Source organism: Nymphaea colorata, chromosome 8, assembly GCF_008831285.2.
Source record: "Nymphaea colorata isolate Beijing-Zhang1983 chromosome 8, ASM883128v2, whole genome shotgun sequence".
NCBI lineage: Eukaryota > Viridiplantae > Streptophyta > Magnoliopsida > Nymphaeales > Nymphaeaceae > Nymphaea > Nymphaea colorata.
In genome coordinates this window covers 14,446,942-14,468,424 of record NC_045145.1, presented here as the reverse complement: position 1 = coordinate 14,468,424, position 21,483 = coordinate 14,446,942, and the positions used below count along the sequence as shown (strand labels likewise).

Genomic DNA, 21,483 nt, shown 5'->3' with positions numbered 1-21,483 from the left:
CTAACCGTCTAGCGACTGTATGTGCAAAACGCAAATAAGCTTGCTGGAACTGCAGAGAATGACGCTCATAAGAGTACCCTTAGAATTTAATGGTTAATGGGATTCCTAACAGCAGCACATGGGACACTTAGAAGTGTCAACTTTGTGCAATTTCTTTTCTTTGCTGTTAGGTCACAAAATGCAACAGCAAAAACCTTTGTTGCTGAATATTCAATCGTTTGATGCGTGCAGTCTAGCCTCAGGCGATCCCCCCGCTGTAGAAATGGATCAGCCACTCAATAACTCGTATTTTTCGTACTGGATAGGAACTTATCAGAGGTATAGTTACTTGGAAGTTGAACACATCTAGGGTGATTTTATAGACATCATAACTTTAGATCCTTAAGAAGAAAATTTATGATACAGAAGCAACTAAAAAGGTCCCAGATGTATACAAAATTGGCATATAAAATCAATGCATTGTGAGGCTCTTGGCAGTTCCCAGAACTGTAACATCCTTTGCTGCAGGAGTGGTTCTGCAAAAGAAGGTATCAGTCAGCTTCAACATAAGAAACAGAGAAATCATCCCAAAGAATTATATATTTCAGTTACCCGAGATAGCTTAGCGCTGACATCCTATATAGGCTGGTGAACACAAGCAGATGAAGCCCAATGGAGTAGAAAAATATGAAAGTTCGAGCATATCTGCAAATGAAGAATTGTTACCAAATGGTACTAGTTATTTAACTAGAAGGCACGTGCATAAGCACAACAGGGAGCATGCAGATGTTCATACGATCTACATAGCTGCCTTCCTTTCATATAAACATTGACGGAGCATCTATCAATCCACTGAAAATGGCGACATCACAAGTAAAAATAAAAGTCTACTGGAGTTTCTGAGTGGACAAGCTGGCATTTTGTACACAAGATCCTGTTCATTACCTCATGAGGAATCGGGACAAAAAATATGTTGCTGACTAAAGCCTCACTGAAGATAGAGTTGAAGCTGAGTAGAGGGGGAGCTGACTTGAATGCAAGATTCAAACTCTTGGTCAAATGCTCAGTAAGGCACGATGCCATTATTGAACAACAACCGTACATATTACTTGTGCTGAGTCTCGTAGGCTAATCAGTTGACTATTTTATCATATCATTATTAGAAAAGTGAATCATATCACTATTAGACAAGTGAATATATAAAAATGAGAATGTAACTTAATCCATATATATAAAAATCTAAGCAGGACAGACAATAAATGAGAATGAACAGTTTAACAATTTTGTTAAGTGTACTGCTCAGTTCGAGATCCTCTGATAAATGACCGTGTATCCATTTTTTAGACTTATTCATCATGAGCTGAAACGCTTGGCAAGCATTTCAGTTGCCAAAAGCAATTGTTTGGATTTATTATTAGACTCTTCAATTCTACCATCTCACCAGGGTATGGGAAAAACAAATCTTCAAAGAAAGAAACATAAACATTTTCACAGAATAAAACGGCCCGAGAAGAGATATGGGCGAACAGTGGGCTAATGAAAACATCAAGCCTCCAGACTAGCATGAGCACTTTTTCCTTTTCCATGAACTGATGGATACTTTTCACCAAGGAAATTAGTTGAATGCCACAAACGGTATTGGACAATACAAGCATACCAGCAAAGCTTTTGTGTCCTGATCATATAGCTAGATGGTTCAAAGAGTTTGCACATAAAAGATATTGTACTAATATTGGAAGAACTTGTTCGGTGTAGGCAACTCAAAACATAGGAGACGGCAGCAATGTAAACAACAGAATTCAACTACAAATCTAGAGAGGCTACAGAACATCGTTTTATGGAATATAAGGAAAGGAAAGGAATACTTGTTGCCCAGAAGAAAGCGTCCACTGCTAAGGGTGATCTTATCTCTTATTCCAAGCTCCCTGTACCTTTGCTCCTTTTCCTGATTCAAATCATTTTATAAGAAAAATGTTACAATGCCCGTACAAAGGCAGAATGCATGGCAAAGAAAATTCAGAGGATAAATCAGTCAACCAAGAGGGTAGATGACAACACATTTCATATGAGATAGTCCTACAGTCTAATCCAGCAAAGATGCAGTCAAAACAAGGACTAAGAAAAGTAGAGTTGAATCTGATGAAGTATTGTGAAACATACCAACGTGCCTAATAACAATGTATTAGCTCTCAAAATCACTCAAGTCCAAAAAGTGCCAAAGAAAAATATGCTTGAAATTCTTTCTCAAGCATCTAAAGCACATAAAAAAAGTACAGTATTTCATTATTCAAATAAGAGAATTTAAAGCATTACATTAACAAAAAAAAAAGGAACTTGAATCCAGAATCATCACATTAGCTTTTATACCACGGCGATTTGTGAACATTCTGTTAGAGATAGCTTATAAAACATAATTAACATGCCTATATAAAAGTTTTGTCTCCCTGAAATATTCTGAGTATAGATTGACTGAAACTATGACAATGGGAATATTTATTAATTAAGTTCATCTATAAAATCAGGAAAGACAAAAGGTTGCAGCAGTAATAGAAACTTCTTAAGATTTGTGCTATGAGAAGATGCAAACAATTCACATGTATGGCTGAAACTCATGTTGCAAGCATTTATCTGAAGCATGACCATATGGCTAAGTAATGCTATCCTCTAGTGTTCAGTTATATAAATTATCAATTACTCAAATTGGAAAACTCACCCCAAAAATTTTTACCCTTTTAAAAAAATAGCCTTTCAAGTAAAGGAGCTGCAAATGTTGGACCAAGCGTATTAAGGTTTTAACAAACTGGTTCAGAGACGAACCATTTTAATCAACTATCACCAGTTCACAACCCATGCAAAGGGAACTATGTGTCACATGGCCCACTAATCTCCCTTCAATATCATACTACCAAGCTGCGCGTAACAATTTCATTGCCAATCTCTATATGCACAATGAAGATTTTTGCTGTTGCTTCAACCACTCACATAAGAATTTTGTCTTCTTTCTTCCTTTCAAAGGTTAATATCTATTCCCAATTGAGCTACAGTAGATGAGCTAGTAAAAATACACATATTTTTTTTACTAACCTCATTTATAAGACACCCTTTAGCATCTCTCAAAGAGCCATTAAGATAAATTGTTATCAGGTATTATACTGACAATAGGAAAAAGTAGAATACCTTCTTTGAGAAAGCTACAAAAGGATTTATATCCTCCTCATACATTTTCTTGTATTTCACTTCTACATCAGAACTGAACCCACTTTCTATATCCTCTCCACGCTGAAAAAAATAGCACAATGTCAGCATAAAATATGAGATAGAAGTAGAACTTTGAATGTCAAGCTCATAACAATCACCTTCTTGGAACCCCTAGATACCGGTTTTTCCTGAGTGTAATCTTGAACATAACGAATCTTCCCATAGAGCTTTACATTATCAGATTTAGTCTTCTCAAGCTCTGCATTCAAGGATCTTATTTTCTCCTTCAACTGTCTCACTTCCTGTCATAATTTAGAAAACCATGTCACTAGAATTTCTGGAAATTCTCATCTGAATAAACAGACCCATGAAAATATTCAGTCAAAAGGAAAGGGAAGCGGAAATAGGCAACAGATATAGTCATGAAAAAGTAAATGCAAAAGAACTGAGAAACCACACAACTGAAAAAAAAGAAAAAAATCAAACGCTGCTCACTCAGGGTCCACAACTTACCTCTTCAGACTCTTGTAATCTTTTTCTGAATCGATCTCTTTGACTACAGATCACCTGAAGCATTGAATTTTGATCCTGATCTGGCAAAGCAGATCTTGAACCTGAATTCTTTATTTAGCAACAAAAATTAGTCAAGAACCCTTCATCACCGGCAAAACTAATTTTATGGAAAACGAAAGGTAGATAGCACAGATATTACTCAGTGGAAAATGCTTATCCAGATGTGTTAAGCTAACATTTGTTAAGTGAAGGTAATGACAACACTATGGCATGCCTCCATCTGCTGAATGGGAAACTAATTCAATGGGCTTTGAACATGATCTACTAAATAAGGCATAATTGAATTTCAAAAAAAGCTTGAACACTAGTAACATATCATTCACTATTTTCATGTGGTGACATATTCTCAATTTTTTTTCATATTAATTACATGGAGTCAATGTTATTTGGTGGATACTGATGGATTTGAAACTAGCTAAAAGTTCAGCAACTAACATATGTCACTCTTAGCATCTTGTCATAGATGTGATAATCATAGTGTGTGATAGTGTACCTCAACAACTCGAGCATCTCCAAGGATTAGAGAACAAAGGTGGTGGTAAGTCTTGTATATTGGTAATTGATTAAGTACATACTTTTAACTTAAGAAAACATTCACACCTCATGCATTGATCAGACAACTTGTGGTTTTTGACAGATGCAAATAAAGTACCTCAAGAATATCATGGACCCCCATTTCTGGCAACTCCCAATCGTCAAATCGGTTAGTTCTTCTTTCTACAGAATTATATCCCTGCATTATCATGTAACTGACTCTTTAGCAACAAAATAATACAAAAACAAAAAAACGACAGTTCAAAGCCCCAACGTCCAAAGGAACAACAGAAGATAATTTTCTATAGGCCATGCCTGAAATATTCTTCATATCCATGTTACTAACTGAGTCATTTGACAATAAATCATGCCATTGTATTAGGTCAGGACCAGATTATTACGTAACTAACTTATTTTCAATATTTAATATGAATAAAGAAATTATAATATTTCAAACAGCCAAATGCATAACGGAAGCAGGCAAAACAAATATACCTGAAAATAACATTTATAATCAATGATAGAAATGTTTTCACTTGGTGCCATGTTTCCTTTAATAATTTTGCCCCAAAGCAGGGAACATTAACGAAGAATGCAACTGAATTTTACAGTGACCATTCTCTGCAAGAATAGTTGTACGATCAACAAGAATTGATGTAACTACATACCTTTAAAATGTCATCCTCCAACTTAGTGATTAACTTCTGCTGTTCATTCAACGTAATTGTCAGCTCTGCTGCTTTAGCTTCAGCAGCATTTAATGCTTTTTCCTTCTCAGAAAGTTTTACCTTGCCAAGAAAACAAAGAACTTATCAACCAAACTGAACTGAGAAAAATATGTGAGCAGATGTGTGTGTGAGCACGCCCAAGTAGGTTCAAGCAATAAAACAAATATCATGCTGAAACAGCAACCAAATAATTTTACCTTCAACTGTGTGAGCTCGTGCTCCATCTTCTTGTTCTTGTCAAGCAACAGGGATTCTAACTTGCTCATCTCCTCACCACTGGTCGCTATTTCCCAATCTTCAGCTTCGATTGAATTATAACCTACAGCCTACGTAGACAGCACTCAAAAGCTTTAACTCGACCAAGAAACTATTTGGTAATTGAAAGTAGAAACACAGTTTCATGATCTAAGACCAAGAATCTTTGAAATGCATATATGAGCTGAAAATGATTCTAAAAAGAAGAAACGAAAACATTTTGGTCGTGTTGTGCCTCAACAGTTCATGTTTTCAATAAAAACAAAATTCGCGTTAAGTGCATTCTGTGCCCATTTGGTGCTACCCAGACTGTGAGCAAGAACCATGTATTTTCTTCCAAGCATGTTTTCACTGGAAACTAGGTCAAAAGCTGGCTTTAGTTTCCCATGGAGGACCTGCACAATGCATCTGAAGCAAGTAGTTTCCATGCCATTTTTTGATACCTAAAATGTGTGCAAGAACCACTTCGAAGCATGTTTTACACAGGAAACTAGGTTTAAAGCTGATTTTGGTTTACCATATAGGACCTATACAGTGCATCTAAGCAAGCGAACTGACCAATATACATTACAATTCATGACAAATGAGAAAAAGTAACATGGAGGAACTCTAGTATGTTAATCATCAATCTTTCAGTCAGAAGAAAATTTTCTTGGAAAATTACTGAGATATGACAAATGAAAGAACAATAGTCCTCAACAAAATGATAAGAAAAATAACTGCAATAAGGTACTTTGTCAAAGAAAACAAAATGTTAAAAGGATTGACAAAATTAATTAGGATTTAGCTTTCAATTGACTCAAAAATATTGGAAAAATCAGCAGAAAATTAAAGAAATCAACCTCAAAAATCACCAATAAAAAATTTAAATACCTGCAAAATTTTAACTTTTTTCCGGAGATCATCAATTTGCTTGACAGTTGGCCTTGCCTGAAGCTCCTTTTTTATCTCCTCAATAGCATTTTCCTATTAATGAAACAACATGGAAACACTAGATGACTACATGAAGATCAATTGAATAAATGTAAAGAACCCAATCACCAAAGCAGAAGAAATACTCAATCACTGAACACACAAATACACAGTTTAACAGAAGAAGTTAAGATATAATTTTCAGAACTACCTGAAAAAAAAAAGGTGCAGGGTCTTGTTTCAGAATGCCAAGTGGCAGCAATGCCTTAGTTTTGGTTCTAAAGATCATTTCAATCTGAGGTGAGAACCAAAAGGACTGTGTCATAATGGTGAGAGATGTATCAGGTGGTTGCTTCCCCCCTTTTTACGGACATACTACTTTCTCTTAATGATAATCATGTTTGGAAAAATCACAAAATGGATGAACAGATATTTATAGTCTACATGAAACAAAGATCTAAACAAGGCCAACCTGGATGAAATTGTAACTTGGAAGCGCAAAAACACCTGCTCCTATTGGAACAACCATGAGTAGTATGGACAAATCTTATAGCAAAATGAAAGAGACGTGAATAGAGGATCTGGTACCCAAGAGTCTAAGACCCCAACCTCTTCCCTCCACCTAAAAAACAAAAAAAAAAGACTTCTTAGACTGATGGCCTGTCCAGTCCAATTAATTGCAGACACATCCTTTGTATGTCAAGCATTTTTTTTTGTCTTGTTCCTACTATCCACACATCCAAGCAAATCTTCGCATCAGTATTCATGATTTTACATTTAAGCAACCTTAAATACTATTAGCCCTATGCCTGGACATTGGGCCGGCCCGGACAGCCCGATAAGAGCCGTGTCAAGGCCGGCCCGATGTCCAAAACCCAAGCCCAGGCCATGGCCCAATGCCTGAAACCTGAGCCCCGGCCCAGACCAGTTACAATAAAATATATATATATATATATAAAATAATTTTTTTGAATATAAAATACATTTTTAATAATTAAAATATATATTATTAATTAAAAATAATATTTAAAATCTATCGGGCCGCATACCGGGTACCCAGGCCCGATGCCCACCTCTAGTTAGCCCCACTGCCTTGTTGTGATCAGATTAGCACTGTACCCAATGAGACTTTGGTTATGCAGAAGGATAACTAAATGCCATTTGATCTAGCAAATATAATAAGAGGTACCTAATTACTGCTGTTGCTATCTTAGTTCGTGTGCATTTGCAAACTCATTGTTGCCATTTTATGAATGATTTAAGAAAAGATTAAAACATAGTGCTTCTCTCTAGCATAGCTGGCCAACTTTTTGGACATGCACAAAAGAATTTGATATTTTCAACAGTTCAGAAGACTAATAAAATTCTTGCCCACTTACAACAAAATTTATAATTTATTTAACACCTAGATGAGAAGATAAAAGAATATGTTTATAGGATTTTTCTCATTTACCAGTCCTAGTAATTTGTCTTATCATATTTGCATATTATTTTGATCACTGCCATTGTAGGCATCATCATTCTTACCTTCTTGATGTTTTTTTTCTGTGTACTATAAGCCAGAGTACAACAAGGAGAAAAATTTGATAAGTAGTTTACTCGGTTCGGATTGTCCCCTTATATCAAGTTTAAGTTGCCATTGGCTTGCACATGGATCTTAAGGATCACTTCAAACAAAAATATATCTATGTTATTCTAATCTTTGAGGAAGAAAAAATATTTGAAAGACCTATACCATAATCAGCATTTCTAAAGATACTTGTTGCTGGATCTTAATTACATACATACAGAAGGTTAATAACAACAACATAACAAACCATTCCAGCATTAATGAGGTTCACATCCGTTAATAGTCTATCCTATGCATGCATATATACAGAGCTATTTGGTGAAACTCAGGGCTTCCAGTATCCTATGTTTTGACCTAGGTTAAAACCAATATAAGCTAGGTCATAACCTAGCTAATTCAGCACTCAAATTTGGCGTGCATATTGGTATTGACAAGATACAAGACACTGACTGATACAAGACACACATTGGGCTGCTAGGTCCCATGTGCATCATAAGTTCTGATCTTGACTAAGATGAAGGAAAGGTTAGAAACTACTCATGGTATGGCCAATTTATGTTTGAAACTTACAAGTGCAAATTTAACTATCAATAAGCATATGATTTGCAGTCCACTGAAGTTTTTTAGAAGGTTGGTTGTAAAAACATGTCAGTACATAACCAGAAAAGACAATTTGGCATGAAACCTTATCATTCACAATCGCCTTAAGCGCCTTCATCTCATTCATGTGTTGCTCCCTTTCATTCGATAATGTAGCCTCCAGATTATGAAGTTCCATGTGCAACTCAGAAATTATTTTCTCCTTTGCGTTCAACGAATTCTCAAGGCTAATGCTTGTTTCTGCATTCTCACTGTTGGAAGAAAAATTAGCTATGAAATACTTTAAATTCATTGGAAACGGTTGAAAAGGTAAACAATTTTCATAACATAATCTGGGGATTCACAAATAACTAGTAGAAGCACATTCAGAAAGTAGAAATAACAGGTTCAATTTTCTGAATTCAAGAAAATAATCTCTCAAGCAATTCTTGCAAGCTCAATCAAGATTACTTCATGGCGCCTGGTCATAAGACTGAGAGTCCATTTGACATATTCAGCCTTTCCAAGATGCATAGAGTTTTGATTCCTTAAAAAAATAACATACAATAGCCTGTTACAATGTTTTTTGTTACCTTATCTTTTCACTTTCTGGAGCTATAAATATATTCAACAAGGTAAGTTTAACTTAAGCTTTGATTAAGATAGTGCAATTACTGAGTATTAAGTTTTTCTTTTCAAGTGGGGAAACCACTCTTGGGGTGAAGAACCTGGCAGTGCTGGCTTAACCTGCCATATAGTCACCTCTCCAACAGCTTAGTAGTCAAACTTTAAAGTCAGGCTCAAGTCAGTCAAGGCCCTAAGAAGACGTTGAGAGTCTGAGATGCAGGGTTAGTTCAACTCAGTTGACTAAAAAAATTAATCAGGAGCAACATAAACCTAAATATATACAGATTTAGAGCCTGATGTTTAAGAGAACGGAAAATATAAATACACTATAAAAGAGCTTCACATTTTATAGAGAGAGAGAGAGAGGGAAAGAACATATAGGACAGACAATATATAGAAATACAGTACATAAACACAAATATTTTAGAAGGGCCAACTTGAACGAAAGACATTGACTAGTTTGAAATTTGAATAGTCCCTCAAACAGGCCCAGTTGACTTGGAGGTGGAGAATATTTGGCCGATTGGTGGCCAGTCGGACCTAATAGTGGACTATGTCACAGGGGTACCTCTATTTGGGTGAGGTACCTATGTTGACACAGGTGCGGCATGGGTACAGATCTATGAAACACGGGTGCGGCTCAGAGACTAGTGTGTCGGTCTCGACTCAGCCTGACCGGGTTTGGGTATGGACATGCGATGGACACGTTGGTCTGCCACATCCAATTCTTTGACCGAGTCCAAGGGCGTATCCGTCTGTTTTATGACACGGTCAGCGCTGACGGACTCCATTTCCATCCACTTTCTAGGATTTTTTTTTTTCCTTCCTTTTGTTTTTCTTACCCGCGTCCTACCATCGCCTTCCCTTCCTTCCGACTTCCTGTTTCCCTGCTGCGCTTCCCCTTCCAGCGTCCTCAACCGGCCTCTTGTTCCCTGCTGTGCTCCCCCTCGCCAGCAGCATGACACACTTTCGGCGTGAGGTAACCTGCCAAACCTCTTCCCAGCTTTCGCCCATACCTACTCCTTACACTCCTCCTTTCCGCCTTCAGTTCCCTGTGCTCGGTTTCATTCAGCTGACTACACCCAACCATCATCCTCCATCCCAGCGCCGGTGCCCATACCTACTTGTATCCAATTTTGAGATCAAACTTGACTTGAATTGATGAATCATGATTGAAATGGTGAATGATACACTTTTAGTTTGTTTAAAATCTTAATGAATGTGCTTTTCTATATTATTTCATATATATATATATACACGACTAGCCGTACCCGCGTACCCATGATTTTGAATTTGGTCCGCAACCGTACCCACACCCATGTAATATAGGTATAGATATGCCCTGGACTATGTCACACGGATACGGGTACGGGTATCCTACGGATACGGGTACGGGTACGCGGACACGGTAATTTCAAAATTTTAGGATACACGGACACGGCGAATATTATATTTTAAAAAAATTAAAAATGATAATGAAATAAAAAAACATGAAATTTATAATAAAAAGACTAACGTCCCTCTTTCTTTGTCCATACTTTGTCTGTCCTCATAGACACAGCCAAAGAAAAACCCACTTTTATTTTAAAATATTAAAACAATTTAAATTTTAAATATATATATAAAATAATGTTGATAGAAAATGAGGTTACGGTGAGTTTGCAAACAATTTAAAATTATAACCGTTTTTGTTTAAATAACACAAAATTTAGGGCCATTTTGAAATTTGTTCAAATGAAAGCTATAAAACGGATTATAAAAGTGGTTCGGATCGGGTCTGACCCAGACCCGATCCAAAACGTATCCGGCCGTATCGCCGTGTCGGGATTCCCGTGTCGGCGTGTCGACACCGGTACTCAACCCAATCTGCCGTATCCGTGTGACGTAGGCCCTGGACATGGTCAGACCTGTGTTAGGTGCAGTCAACGACTCAACGCACCCATGACTACATTCTTCTTTAGACTTGCTCAAAGTTGACTAAGTCCATTTTTGTCCACTAATTAGGTTTTTTTTTTTTTTTAAATCATTGTCTATATACAATGGAAATGAAGAGACCACGACAGAAACTAAAGGGCTTTTCATGTTCTCTATGCTCTGACTGCACCTGTTCAGCAGGACTTTCTCACACAATTTGTCAGCAACCGGCAATTTTTTCAGTGACTTAGTTTTCTTATTCTTTAACTAAACTTTCTATATTGTTTTGTTTGTTTAACTTTTTTTGTTATTTATATATATATATATATATATATATATATATATATATATGGCCGTGTCTCTCTACTTGAATTTCTTGAAAGTGCACTGCACCCATACCCGTATCTATAGCTAGTCACTAGTTTGAAAACTAAGTCCAATATTGTAAAAGTCTGAGGTAAAGGCTCTTTGAAGTTTGAACCCCAAGAAAGATAAAAAGGCACTAGTTGATCCCACCACCAGGCCTCCAAAAGGCTCAATGCTTGCATGTTATATAAGTGTTAGACCATTAAACAATGAAAAAAGGGGAAGCTAAGAGGTGACCTAGGCAAGGAGGTGATTCTAGGGATCATGAAAAAAGGGAAGCTAAGTGATGACCTAGGCAAACAGGTGATTCTAGGGTGGATTTGCACTCAAGAAATTAGGCACTTTCAGCTTCAAATTTTAGGGGTTGATAAGCCATTCGAGATTGAACATGAACACAAATTATTTAGTTGCATGTTTTGAGGAGGGGAACGTTTATTTGGAAGGAGAAGATTACTAATATTATCCTTTCATGGGTTTATATATCTATTTGGATCTCCACCTTCTCTTCATTAATCAAGGAACAAGATTGGCAGAAAATGAAACAGGAAATCATGTACCTTGTTTTATTCACATTTTCTACACTTGTTGCATGCAATTGAGTTCTCAAAGCTTCCTGCAAATAATATCAAGAAGTCAATATGTGCATCTAGCAAATGATTGAATTATTTTGTTGTCGTAGCAGTCATGCCATTCACATATCAGCTTCAATGACTGAAACATATATAAATTTTATTGAAGATTTCATATGAAAATCTTTAGAGAGAAAAGATTGACTTGAATAGTCACCAATCTGTATAAGATAACCATGTGAAGACCTATATTTCCTTTGAATCTTGTACCAATAGCACAAATTTCTCAGAAGGTCATCTTTTCATAGGAATGGCATGATACAAAGAAAAACTATCACAGTCAAGCAAGTCAACTGATATGATATGACAACATAAGAGGTCAACCAACTGAAACTTATTTGAGAGCAAACAAGGTGTAAGTTGCCACAGTTACAATTATAGGGATTCAATTTGTGATCAAATTATGTAGCTTGCAAGTGAAGAGGGTCATGACTCATAAAAGTTATTGTTCACCTCATCCAACATGGAATTTCTTGATAAAGACAAAATTAGTATTGTGTCTACTGAATTAAAAACCCAACATGTTAGAGCACTTCTGCATGCTAAAACTATAATGTGTGCTATGACAAGGCCAAAATATTAATCAGGCTTCTATACCAGAGAGAAAGTTGAAACAACAAATTTCATCACATCCCCTCTATGTCAGAAAGTGTGTAACTCGGAAATTAACTTCATTAAGGAGAAGCAAACCAGTTTGACAACCATTATGTCAAAAGTGGAAAAGTCTCAAGAACCAACACGAATTACTTCACTTCACAAGAAATTGTCCACATGGAGAAACTATTCATTTATCAGTCACTAGAGTTAGAAAGTCATAGATAGATATATGATTCAGGTTCTACACATTTGAAAGACTCCAATAGCAACAAGAAGCACCTTTTCTCTTTCAAGGCTAAGCAGCCTTGTCTGAGCACGCTCAACCTCATCCATTAGAAGATTTACTTCAGACTGTTTAGCTGCCCTTTCTTCATCTGCACTAGAAGGAAAACCAGTTAGTAACTACTTGTCTCTGTAAATCAAAACCAAATCAGAGGATCATCTTCATCTAGTAACACATTGACAGACTGCAGCAAAAATTGGAAAAATGCAAAGGAGGATGATGTCATGAGTTCCGATACGCATACCTGATCTGGCACGAAACTCAAAGAGTTGGCTTTGTCCATATTCATGCAATTTCTGCATATTTGACACACTTTCTCTAGCCTGACGTAACTGCTCCTGCAATAATATTTCCCTGCCCTCCATCCAAAAAAATAGCACAATGAAGTAAATGTCACCTTGTTGAGCTCAATAAAGTTGAAAGTTTTCATCATATATAACCTGTCCCACAAAATGATAACTTTCTGACAACAAAAATTACATTAAGTGAAATTACCGGTCTTTTAAGACCTCCAGTGTCTTCTGGTTTTCTTCTGCCAAGCTTCGTTGTTTAATTTCTACAAGCTCCTTAATTTTCTCCTCCATCTGGATTAATTAAAGGAAGGCCAAAATGAACACGAAAGGAACATTTCACATATTCCATTTAGATGTGATGATTATGTTTCATACCTAAAAGATAATATCCAAATGAAAATGAGAAAGGGTTAGGCCATCAGACACGACACTTTGAGCAAATTGACCATGTCAACAGGATGGGTAATCAGTCAAAAATAAACCAGAACATGCCAGGATGACCCACCTGCTTTTCAGCCCTTTGAAATGACCCAGATACTATCCAAAAGATTGTTTTCTTTCCTCTTTGATGATTGCACAAGAAATGAATTGGTGCATTCTTGTGCAATTTTAGCTTCAAATACCATAAGTGGATATACTGTCCAGCTTTCTTCATATGTTTTTTGCTGCTTATTTTTCTTCAGATTCAAGATTGTTACACTTTTCATATTTAGAAAGAAAACCTTTTCAGAAGAGCAAATCATCCATCAAGTTAAGCTAGATCTGAATCCTGTCAATGAAGGAAAAACACCTTTCCAGCTTCAACTTGATCTTGGTGAGAAACCATCCTTGCTTTAAAAAAAAAAAAAGAAGAAGAAGAAGAAGAAAGAAAGAAAGAAAGAAAGAAAGAAAGACAACAGAAACTCTCTCACTGTAGGAAAGTATATTATCTTGGATGATTAGAAACAGGGAAGCTTTCCAAAAATTTAACATTTTGTAATGCAGCTATCTATCCAAGGTATTGCATTCTAAGTCTGTGATTAAATTCCAATGAAAAGTCCGTCTCTGAACAACACAGTAGCATCAATTTTCAGTACTTACTGTTTAACAATCTTACTCTTACATATGCATATTGTGAAGATGGATAGCAAAAAAGATGAAAATTTAGCATTCTCACTCATGAGGCTGTGAATTGTGTTTGAGGAAGAAGCATTAATTAAAACTTAATGTGCAAACATGTATAACATATAAGGTACATGCATGGAATAACAAAAGTTTAAAACATTAACTAACAATGCCAACCTGCAATTCTAGTTGACGATTGCGCTCTTCAAGCCTTCTTACTGTAGCCTGCTGGTTTCTTAGATGAGCAGCTTCGGTTCTGAACTCCTCAAGCTCATGACTCATCTTACGGTTCTCAGCTTCAAACTCAACCAACTTTGCTTCAAGGTCCTACATGGTGACTAGAAAAAGCTTCAACACTTTGATAATGCTGCTAGTCATAGCTCACAAACACAAAATCATGCAGTGCAGAGTACCACAAAAAGTTGAAATGGTGACAAACCTTTTGGTGTCACCATAGTTATTCCTAAATTGTTAAAAACAGTATGGTTTTCTAACAAGGAGAAATGCTAAAAAGGAGATGCCAAGTTGGACCCAGAATCGCATAGAGGATGATTCATGCAGGAAAAACAATGATCAAAATACAAACAAAAGAGACAAGCAAGATTCAAAGTCAAACATAAAGTGGTAATGAGGCATGACATCGTTTAACAAAGCCACCAGATACTCACAGATATTGAAGCAAGAGATGGATAGGGATCAGGTGCTTCATAGAGTTTCTGGTAAATGTTGAGAAAAGCATTTTCCCCAAATTTTGCACGTTTTGTGAGATTATCAACTTCTTCTTGATACCCCTTGAGCAATGAATTGAATAAATTCAACTTTTCATCTGGAGAAGCTTTCCTGAAGTCTGTCAGTAAAACAAAAATTCATTTAGTACTTGAATTAAGGAGAATATGCAAGAAGTTGCTCGAAGTCAAGAATCAGGAGAATATGCAAGAAGTTGCTTGAAGTCAAGAATCAGGAGAATATGCAAGAAGTTGCTGTTTAAATTCAGTCCAGTGTTTGACAGGCATCTATTGAACTAAAGGTTTGGGAATGCCTGAAATGCTACATTAGATAAACACGAGATCCAGTGGTGTTGTAGCATGCAGACAATGAAAAATCATCACAAGTAACTATAAGAACTTTCAAAGCTTGAAAGCAACATTTATAGACAGAAGCTAAATGTCTAATACCCAAAGTTTCAATTCTATGTCATATTCATTGTTCACCTTAATGCATTTTTTGGTGGAAAGCTAAAGCAAACAAAGTGAAGGAACATAAGAAATACCACGAGTGCTCTCAGCAAGTTTCCGCCGATTTTTCTGGCTGGTTTCCTGATTCTCAGCTATCTTCATTCCTTGTTCATCAAGACCACTCCTCTCCTTCTCCAAGTCAAAATCTGCCATCAAAGGGAGGAAATATGTGACAAAACAAAAAATAAGAAAAGCTTCAGCTTTTGCATTTACTTCTAATCTGACCCAAAAACAAGCATGTCAAGTAACAGAAGGAACAGAGAATATGGTCTTGTCAGTTGATTTCATGGATTTCCATGATCTTCCCGATAAAAAAAGGCTCATAAGCTGTTAATAATGCACATATTCAAGAGCATTGCCTCAAACATGTTGCAACTATTCACAAAGAAATCAACCGTATTCAGGCATCACCCATGAATCGAGAAGAGATATATTATCTATGTAAGCTGCTTTTACATATCACCTAATCGAATGGCATACTCAATTACAACGTGCAGACTGTTGATCATTGACTTCCAACAAAGATAACGACATATCTAAAGTTTTCCAAATTTACACGCCTGCATCTTCAAAGTCCAATCTGACAGTCAACTTCTCTTACTAATTGGTGGTTCGATTCAAAGATTTTCTGTGGACTTTATGCATAATCATAGTGGCAGACTAGTCACATGAACCGAGTGTTCATAAAGCGCTCAAATCATGAACTTCCATGCATTCTAACTAATTATAGCCACTTAAAACTCTGTACGTCTGAGATACGTTCTTCCAAGGCTCAGGTATCAACTACATTATTCAGTGTATCGGGACGAACGAGGTGACAGTCAACCAAATGAATTCACCGAAAACATTGAGTATACTAATCAATCAGGTGATCTGATCAAATCAAATCAAGAAGACGCTCGGTAAACAAGTTAAAGTTCACGACAAATTAGCACATGAACGAGCGGTCCCAACTCCATTGCCTTACTACATAATTAAAACTCTAAAATGCAGAAGGATATCACGCATTGATCGGCCCTGCCGATTATGCTGATTTTGCAAAAGCTTTCGAATGAATTCCATGTCTTTCATAACTTTGTCCCTGCAACCCAGACAGAGCAGCAGAAAGCAAGCTCGATCTCCTATGCCTAAATTAACCAATCGTACGCATTGTTCGTCCAACGAAAACGCTTAGATTATACGCAAATACGGTGAGGCACAGGAAAATTTCAGCCGATGGATCGGTTTAGAGAAAAGGAAAAAGCAATCGGAGATCAGGGGCGTACCTCTCCAGAAATTGAGAACGAGGTCGATCGGAGAAGAAGAGGCAGCGGGCTCTCTGTCGGTGCCTCCTGGCGAGGGCTCCCTGAACGCCTCCATGGCGAAGCGTCTGGATCTCGTCAACGGTGTTTGGAAGGCCCGTTTCTCCCCTTATATAAGCATCGTTCCTCGCACACGAGACCGGTGCGGTGAAGCCATAGCGCTTGTTCTTGGTAAATTTCACTCAGGCCCTTCCCTTTCAGAAGATTTCTTGTAAAGTGGTCCAAATATTAATTAATCAGTTAACGGTCAAGAGTTTCCCTTGTTTAAGAAACGCCTTATAGTTTTCCCCTGCTATTTTTCCAATTACGTTTTAACATTACAACATTTGGTTGCTTACGAAATACAAAGAGACCTGTGCAAAATGACTGATCTATCCTTCAGCAGTAACCTGACCCCGTCACTTGCCCAACCAAGTTCTCAAATAAATCTTATATTTTCAGCATCGGATGATCTTCTATAGCCAGCTAATGGCTAACATCCAGTTTTACATTTAACAGCCTGATTTATTGAATGCATTTCAAGTTTGTCATAACTGTTTAAAGATCGGTACGTAGCACTATGGCCTGGAATGGTGTTTGTGAACAGAAGAGATTATTGGATTGTCTATTTTACAGCGTTTAGCAGGACAAACCATGCATCAGAACAACAGATCCCACTCCTCTTTCAGATATGTTCCTGCTGAAGTTGATGCTGATGTGAGCAATTTGTTTTCATTAATTTATTCTTTAAATTACATCTAGAGTCATCCTTGCCATAGGCGTAAGCCTTGGTACCACAACCACAGTGCGGGAAGGTGGATGGTGCAAGGGTAGTCAACTATGGTAGATCAGAACATCTGAGTAACTAACTGCACCCACAGAACCATTAAAAACCCGTAAGATTTTTGAAAAGCTTGCATTTTCTAATGATCATGGTTATGGCCATGGCATCCGAAATGAGAGAGCCATATTTATGGCGGCAGCCACCATCGTCGTGTTCTTAAAAAGACGAGACTGACAATTGAAGAGAATCAAAGGGCAGAGCATAAGGAAATTGACAAATAACGCATGCAGAAGAGCCTTATCGTTTGAAAGTATCGGGTTTGCCTGGCCCTTAATGTGAGTTTTGCTGAAGGCAGCGGCAAATGGTGTCGGTCCAAATCAAAAGGAGAAGATGAGCTCAGATTGCAACATCAAAGGAGGATCTCACTCAACAAAATAATGCCGATCAAAGTTGCAACAGGCATGTTCCTCATCAAAACGAAATGCTGCAAGATTTTGGGAGATCTAATAAATCTCCAGAAGAGCAACCAATGCTATAAATGAAGATTGTGGAGAAAAGAAAGGAAGAGGTGGCTGTGCATGTAGCCTGGTCTTGCGGAACCGCGTCTGTTTTTGCTTGTATGTGTGAATGCTGTTTGATACCTTGCATCCTTGGACAACATTGAGATTACTTCTCTGTTGTGGTAAGTCCAAAGTATCACCTGCCTACTACCAAGAACAGTTCATATCATTAGAACTCTAGCTTGCAATATCTAAATCGAAGACTGTACCCAAAAAGTAGCGGATACATTGCATTATCGCACGCTTGGGGCTTGATACACCAAAATTTGTGATAGATTTAGTGTTCTTATGAAAACACCGTCGATCCACCTGTCAGTTTGCTAATGCTACTGCCGAACCAAAAAGATTGATGGCTAGAACGTTAGTCTCTTGGAGGTTTTCTAATGAGCAGATTTAGTTCTGAGGCAAACAATGCCTCCATAACAGATCCTACGGATGCCTGAAATCTGTCTACGAAGCAGTAGCAAGGCCAACTACCAAGCACCTCATAGGCGAGATTTGTTCTTATTATCAACTTTATCTTACGGCTCAAAACCAGAAAAGCTTAAGCTGCTCCATTTGTCTATGGTCCCTACTTGCTAGGCCACTTCACCAATCTCCGATAACTGGTGATGAAGGTTATTTTGTGCCTTTTTTTATTTTTATTCATTTTCATCAGTTTGGAGAACTAGATCCTTTCAACTTTTTCCATCTCGAAGTATTGCTTTACATATTTTGCTGGCAGAAAAATTGAAAAAAAAGACAGTGAAAAAAAAAAACTCCCCATCAAAGCTGGGCTGTACTGGCACACGAAAGGACTACAGTGGTCCATCGTTATCATTCGAAGACACACAAAGGCCCACAGAAATTCCGAACAAGAGAACGGTGAGTCCTATCATCTTTATCATGAGAGCTTCATCCCCAAGTGTAAGGCTCAGAAACTGTGCTTTTGACACCAGTCCAGTCTCTGCAGTGCAGATTGCCATGATGAAGATTGTTAAGCCCGAAAAAATATGCCAAGGACGAAATCTAGTCCTTGTCAAAATCGCAGCACCAGGATACCAGAAGGTTATAAAGCCGATCAACCACTGCAATTAAGAACCAAAATCAGTTGCACAGCTCTTGGTGTTCTATATTAAAATTTTGTACCTTCCATTGGTCTGAAAATCGAAAGCAATGGCAGCAACTGTTGACATGGAGCATGGGTAGCATACCTGCAGACCAAAGAGGCAAATGGTGGCCATGCCTAGCCATGAATGCAAACTGTACATGTTAGGGAGCTCAGACTCTCCGTGATACTTGAATGCCGCAATAACACCAATTAAGCCCATCAGGCCAGCAATCAGATGCAGGGCTAAATGGACAAGCTTCCTTTTGCGCCTCTCTTCCCTCACTGTTTTGTAGGCCATTATTGCTGTGGACATGATACCAGCATCATTATAGCGAGCACATACTCAAATGCACGGTTTATTTGTGTAAAACCCTGTAGTAGAGATCACACATTCGTTTTGATTCTCTGGGTTTTCATCAGGAGAAGCTCTATGGATATAATCATCCATGGCTTCTGGCCAAAAACTTTGTTATGGCGTTGAGCTGTAGGACCACATCTTTTAGAGACTTCAAAACTCGGTGGTTTATAATGAGTTAAAAACTGATGATCAGCAAAAATTAAAGTTTTATGATGCAAATATTTTTGCACAGAGAGAAAGAGAGAGAGAAAGAGAGATACTTCACCTTCTCCAGAAAACAGAATGAAACCAACGAACATTAGAACCGGGTGTACCTGATGGGCTCACAAAAATAAACTCACAGTGAGCAATTATGCATAATAAAGACAGACAACAGCGATTCATGTAACTTAAGCCAAAAACATGCTGAGATTTTTTTTTTCTTTTGGGTCAAGGAGATTAATTAGGAGGCTTGGTAGTTCATCTGAAGAAAGACCGTGATCGTGCACTTGTGCGTCAAGCCAGCTGTGAAATTTGACCAAGATCTTAGAGCAGCTTGTCTGAATCAACACCGATTTGGCCGAAGTTGGAAGCTTACATTGAAAATGTGGTCGGCATCTGATGAATTCAGGTTAAGGCCCCCACGATAGTGGAGACACCAAACAAGCATTAGGATTGCTGCTATAACACCAAACACGTGTGCCGCATTTGCCACATGTTCGACTTCGATGCCGAGACCAGGCCCATCTTTTACAGGCATTGTTTTGAATCTGAAGAGGACCGAAAATGGTGAGTGATTTACGATGACAGAAGCAGCAGAAGTGATGTTTCAGATTTATGTACAATGGTGCTCTGAATCTTTTTTATTCTGTTGCTTAAGAGTGTGAACTAGGAATATTTTGCTTTTCTCTTTCACTAGAACTGGTATCATGACAAAGCCTGTTGGGGAGTTGGCTAATGAACTTCTGAGAATTTTGCTACTAAGATTTCCACTGTCAGGGAGAACAGAATCATCTTGACTTGGTCAGAAAGAAAGAAAGAAGCAATACACGGTAACCAGGTTGGACGGACCAAATGGAAGAATCAAAATCGATTACCTAGGCACAAGTTTCCTGGCTTTTCATTATTATATTTCCATTGCAGAACCAGAGAAATTTAGCTCGCGCCATGCTTGCCACGATGCGTGTACTGCTTTATTTTTCCTCTTTCCTTCTTTTGAAGCATGATAAGTTCTGTCGCATATGCTGGGATACTAGTTCACAAATCACAAGCAACTAATTTCACTGTTCGTATGATGCAGCGCAACTGCACGACTCCTGAGAAAAAAAAAACAGAGAGAGAGAGAGAGAGAGAGGCCCTCTGGCCTTCGGGGAAAAAGGAATCTTAGGATCTCCACAAACCTTTTTTGCACGACATAATAGCGTCCCCCATCCAAAATTTTGTATAATAATATCATGACTCTTTCTAAAATTGTTGATAGATTTCTTTTCATAAAGATGACCAGTGAAAAAAGTACAAAAAATCCACACTGCGCAAGGTTTTTTTTTTTTCAAGATTTTTGAAAGCGTAGCCTCTTGTGAAAAATAAATAAACGTATACATGCGTATATGAAGTAATTGAAAGAAGCTAAAATAATATTGGTTGCCTTCTGAAGACAATAGAGGGCGGGATGCCTTCTCCCAGCAAGATTTCGTTAGAACTTTCTGTTCATGATAGTTGAAATTTTGATTCAGTATTGCCCTTAATCTTATGGTTGCTAAAGGATCGGGTTGGATCTGATGATCTAAGTACTGAGAAACTGAATGTCGTTTGGGTTCCCAACAGCCAGAAGTTGTAATAGCCTTGCCATGAATCCAATTTATTTGCAGGCACATCGAATGTTAAAAAGGAAGACGATAAAATTTTAGTGACCTTTTTGAAAAGTATTTTCTATTTAATTCGAGCGTAAGCATGAATTTTCACCTTAAAATTGCGTTCCTTAGTTGAAGAATTATTCACTCGATCTACAGATATACAAGTTCTCATTCCCCTTAATCATGTAACTAGAGAGAGAGGA

At 37.6% G+C, this 21,483-nt stretch overlaps 2 protein-coding genes across 2 annotated transcripts; both read right to left on the bottom strand.

Moving 5' to 3' along the window:
• Positions 1–328: 328 nt before the first annotated feature.
• Positions 329–16,794, bottom strand: LOC116259077 (protein CASP). The gene is made up of 19 exons (XM_031636693.2): positions 16,642–16,794; positions 15,412–15,522; positions 14,810–14,988; positions 14,319–14,468; positions 13,240–13,328; positions 12,989–13,098; positions 12,741–12,835; positions 11,793–11,848; positions 8,435–8,600; positions 6,141–6,233; positions 5,210–5,338; positions 4,953–5,072; positions 4,403–4,483; positions 3,691–3,798; positions 3,336–3,479; positions 3,157–3,258; positions 1,845–1,924; positions 592–684; positions 329–515 (listed from the first exon to the last, which is right to left on the bottom strand). Exons 1-19 carry the CDS (start codon positions 16,733–16,735, stop codon positions 452–454), a joined length of 2,064 nt encoding a protein of 687 aa, XP_031492553.1. The 5' UTR covers positions 16,736–16,794; the 3' UTR covers positions 329–451.
• Positions 16,795–18,782: 1,988 nt separating this feature from the next.
• On the bottom strand, positions 18,783–20,221 carry LOC116259360 (transmembrane ascorbate ferrireductase 2-like). Its single transcript, XM_031637134.2, has 4 exons — positions 20,026–20,221; positions 19,714–19,762; positions 19,194–19,393; positions 18,783–19,067 (listed from the first exon to the last, which is right to left on the bottom strand). Exons 1-4 carry the CDS (start codon positions 20,185–20,187, stop codon positions 18,798–18,800), a joined length of 681 nt encoding a protein of 226 aa, XP_031492994.1. The 5' UTR covers positions 20,188–20,221; the 3' UTR covers positions 18,783–18,797.
• Positions 20,222–21,483: the final 1,262 nt, after the last annotated feature.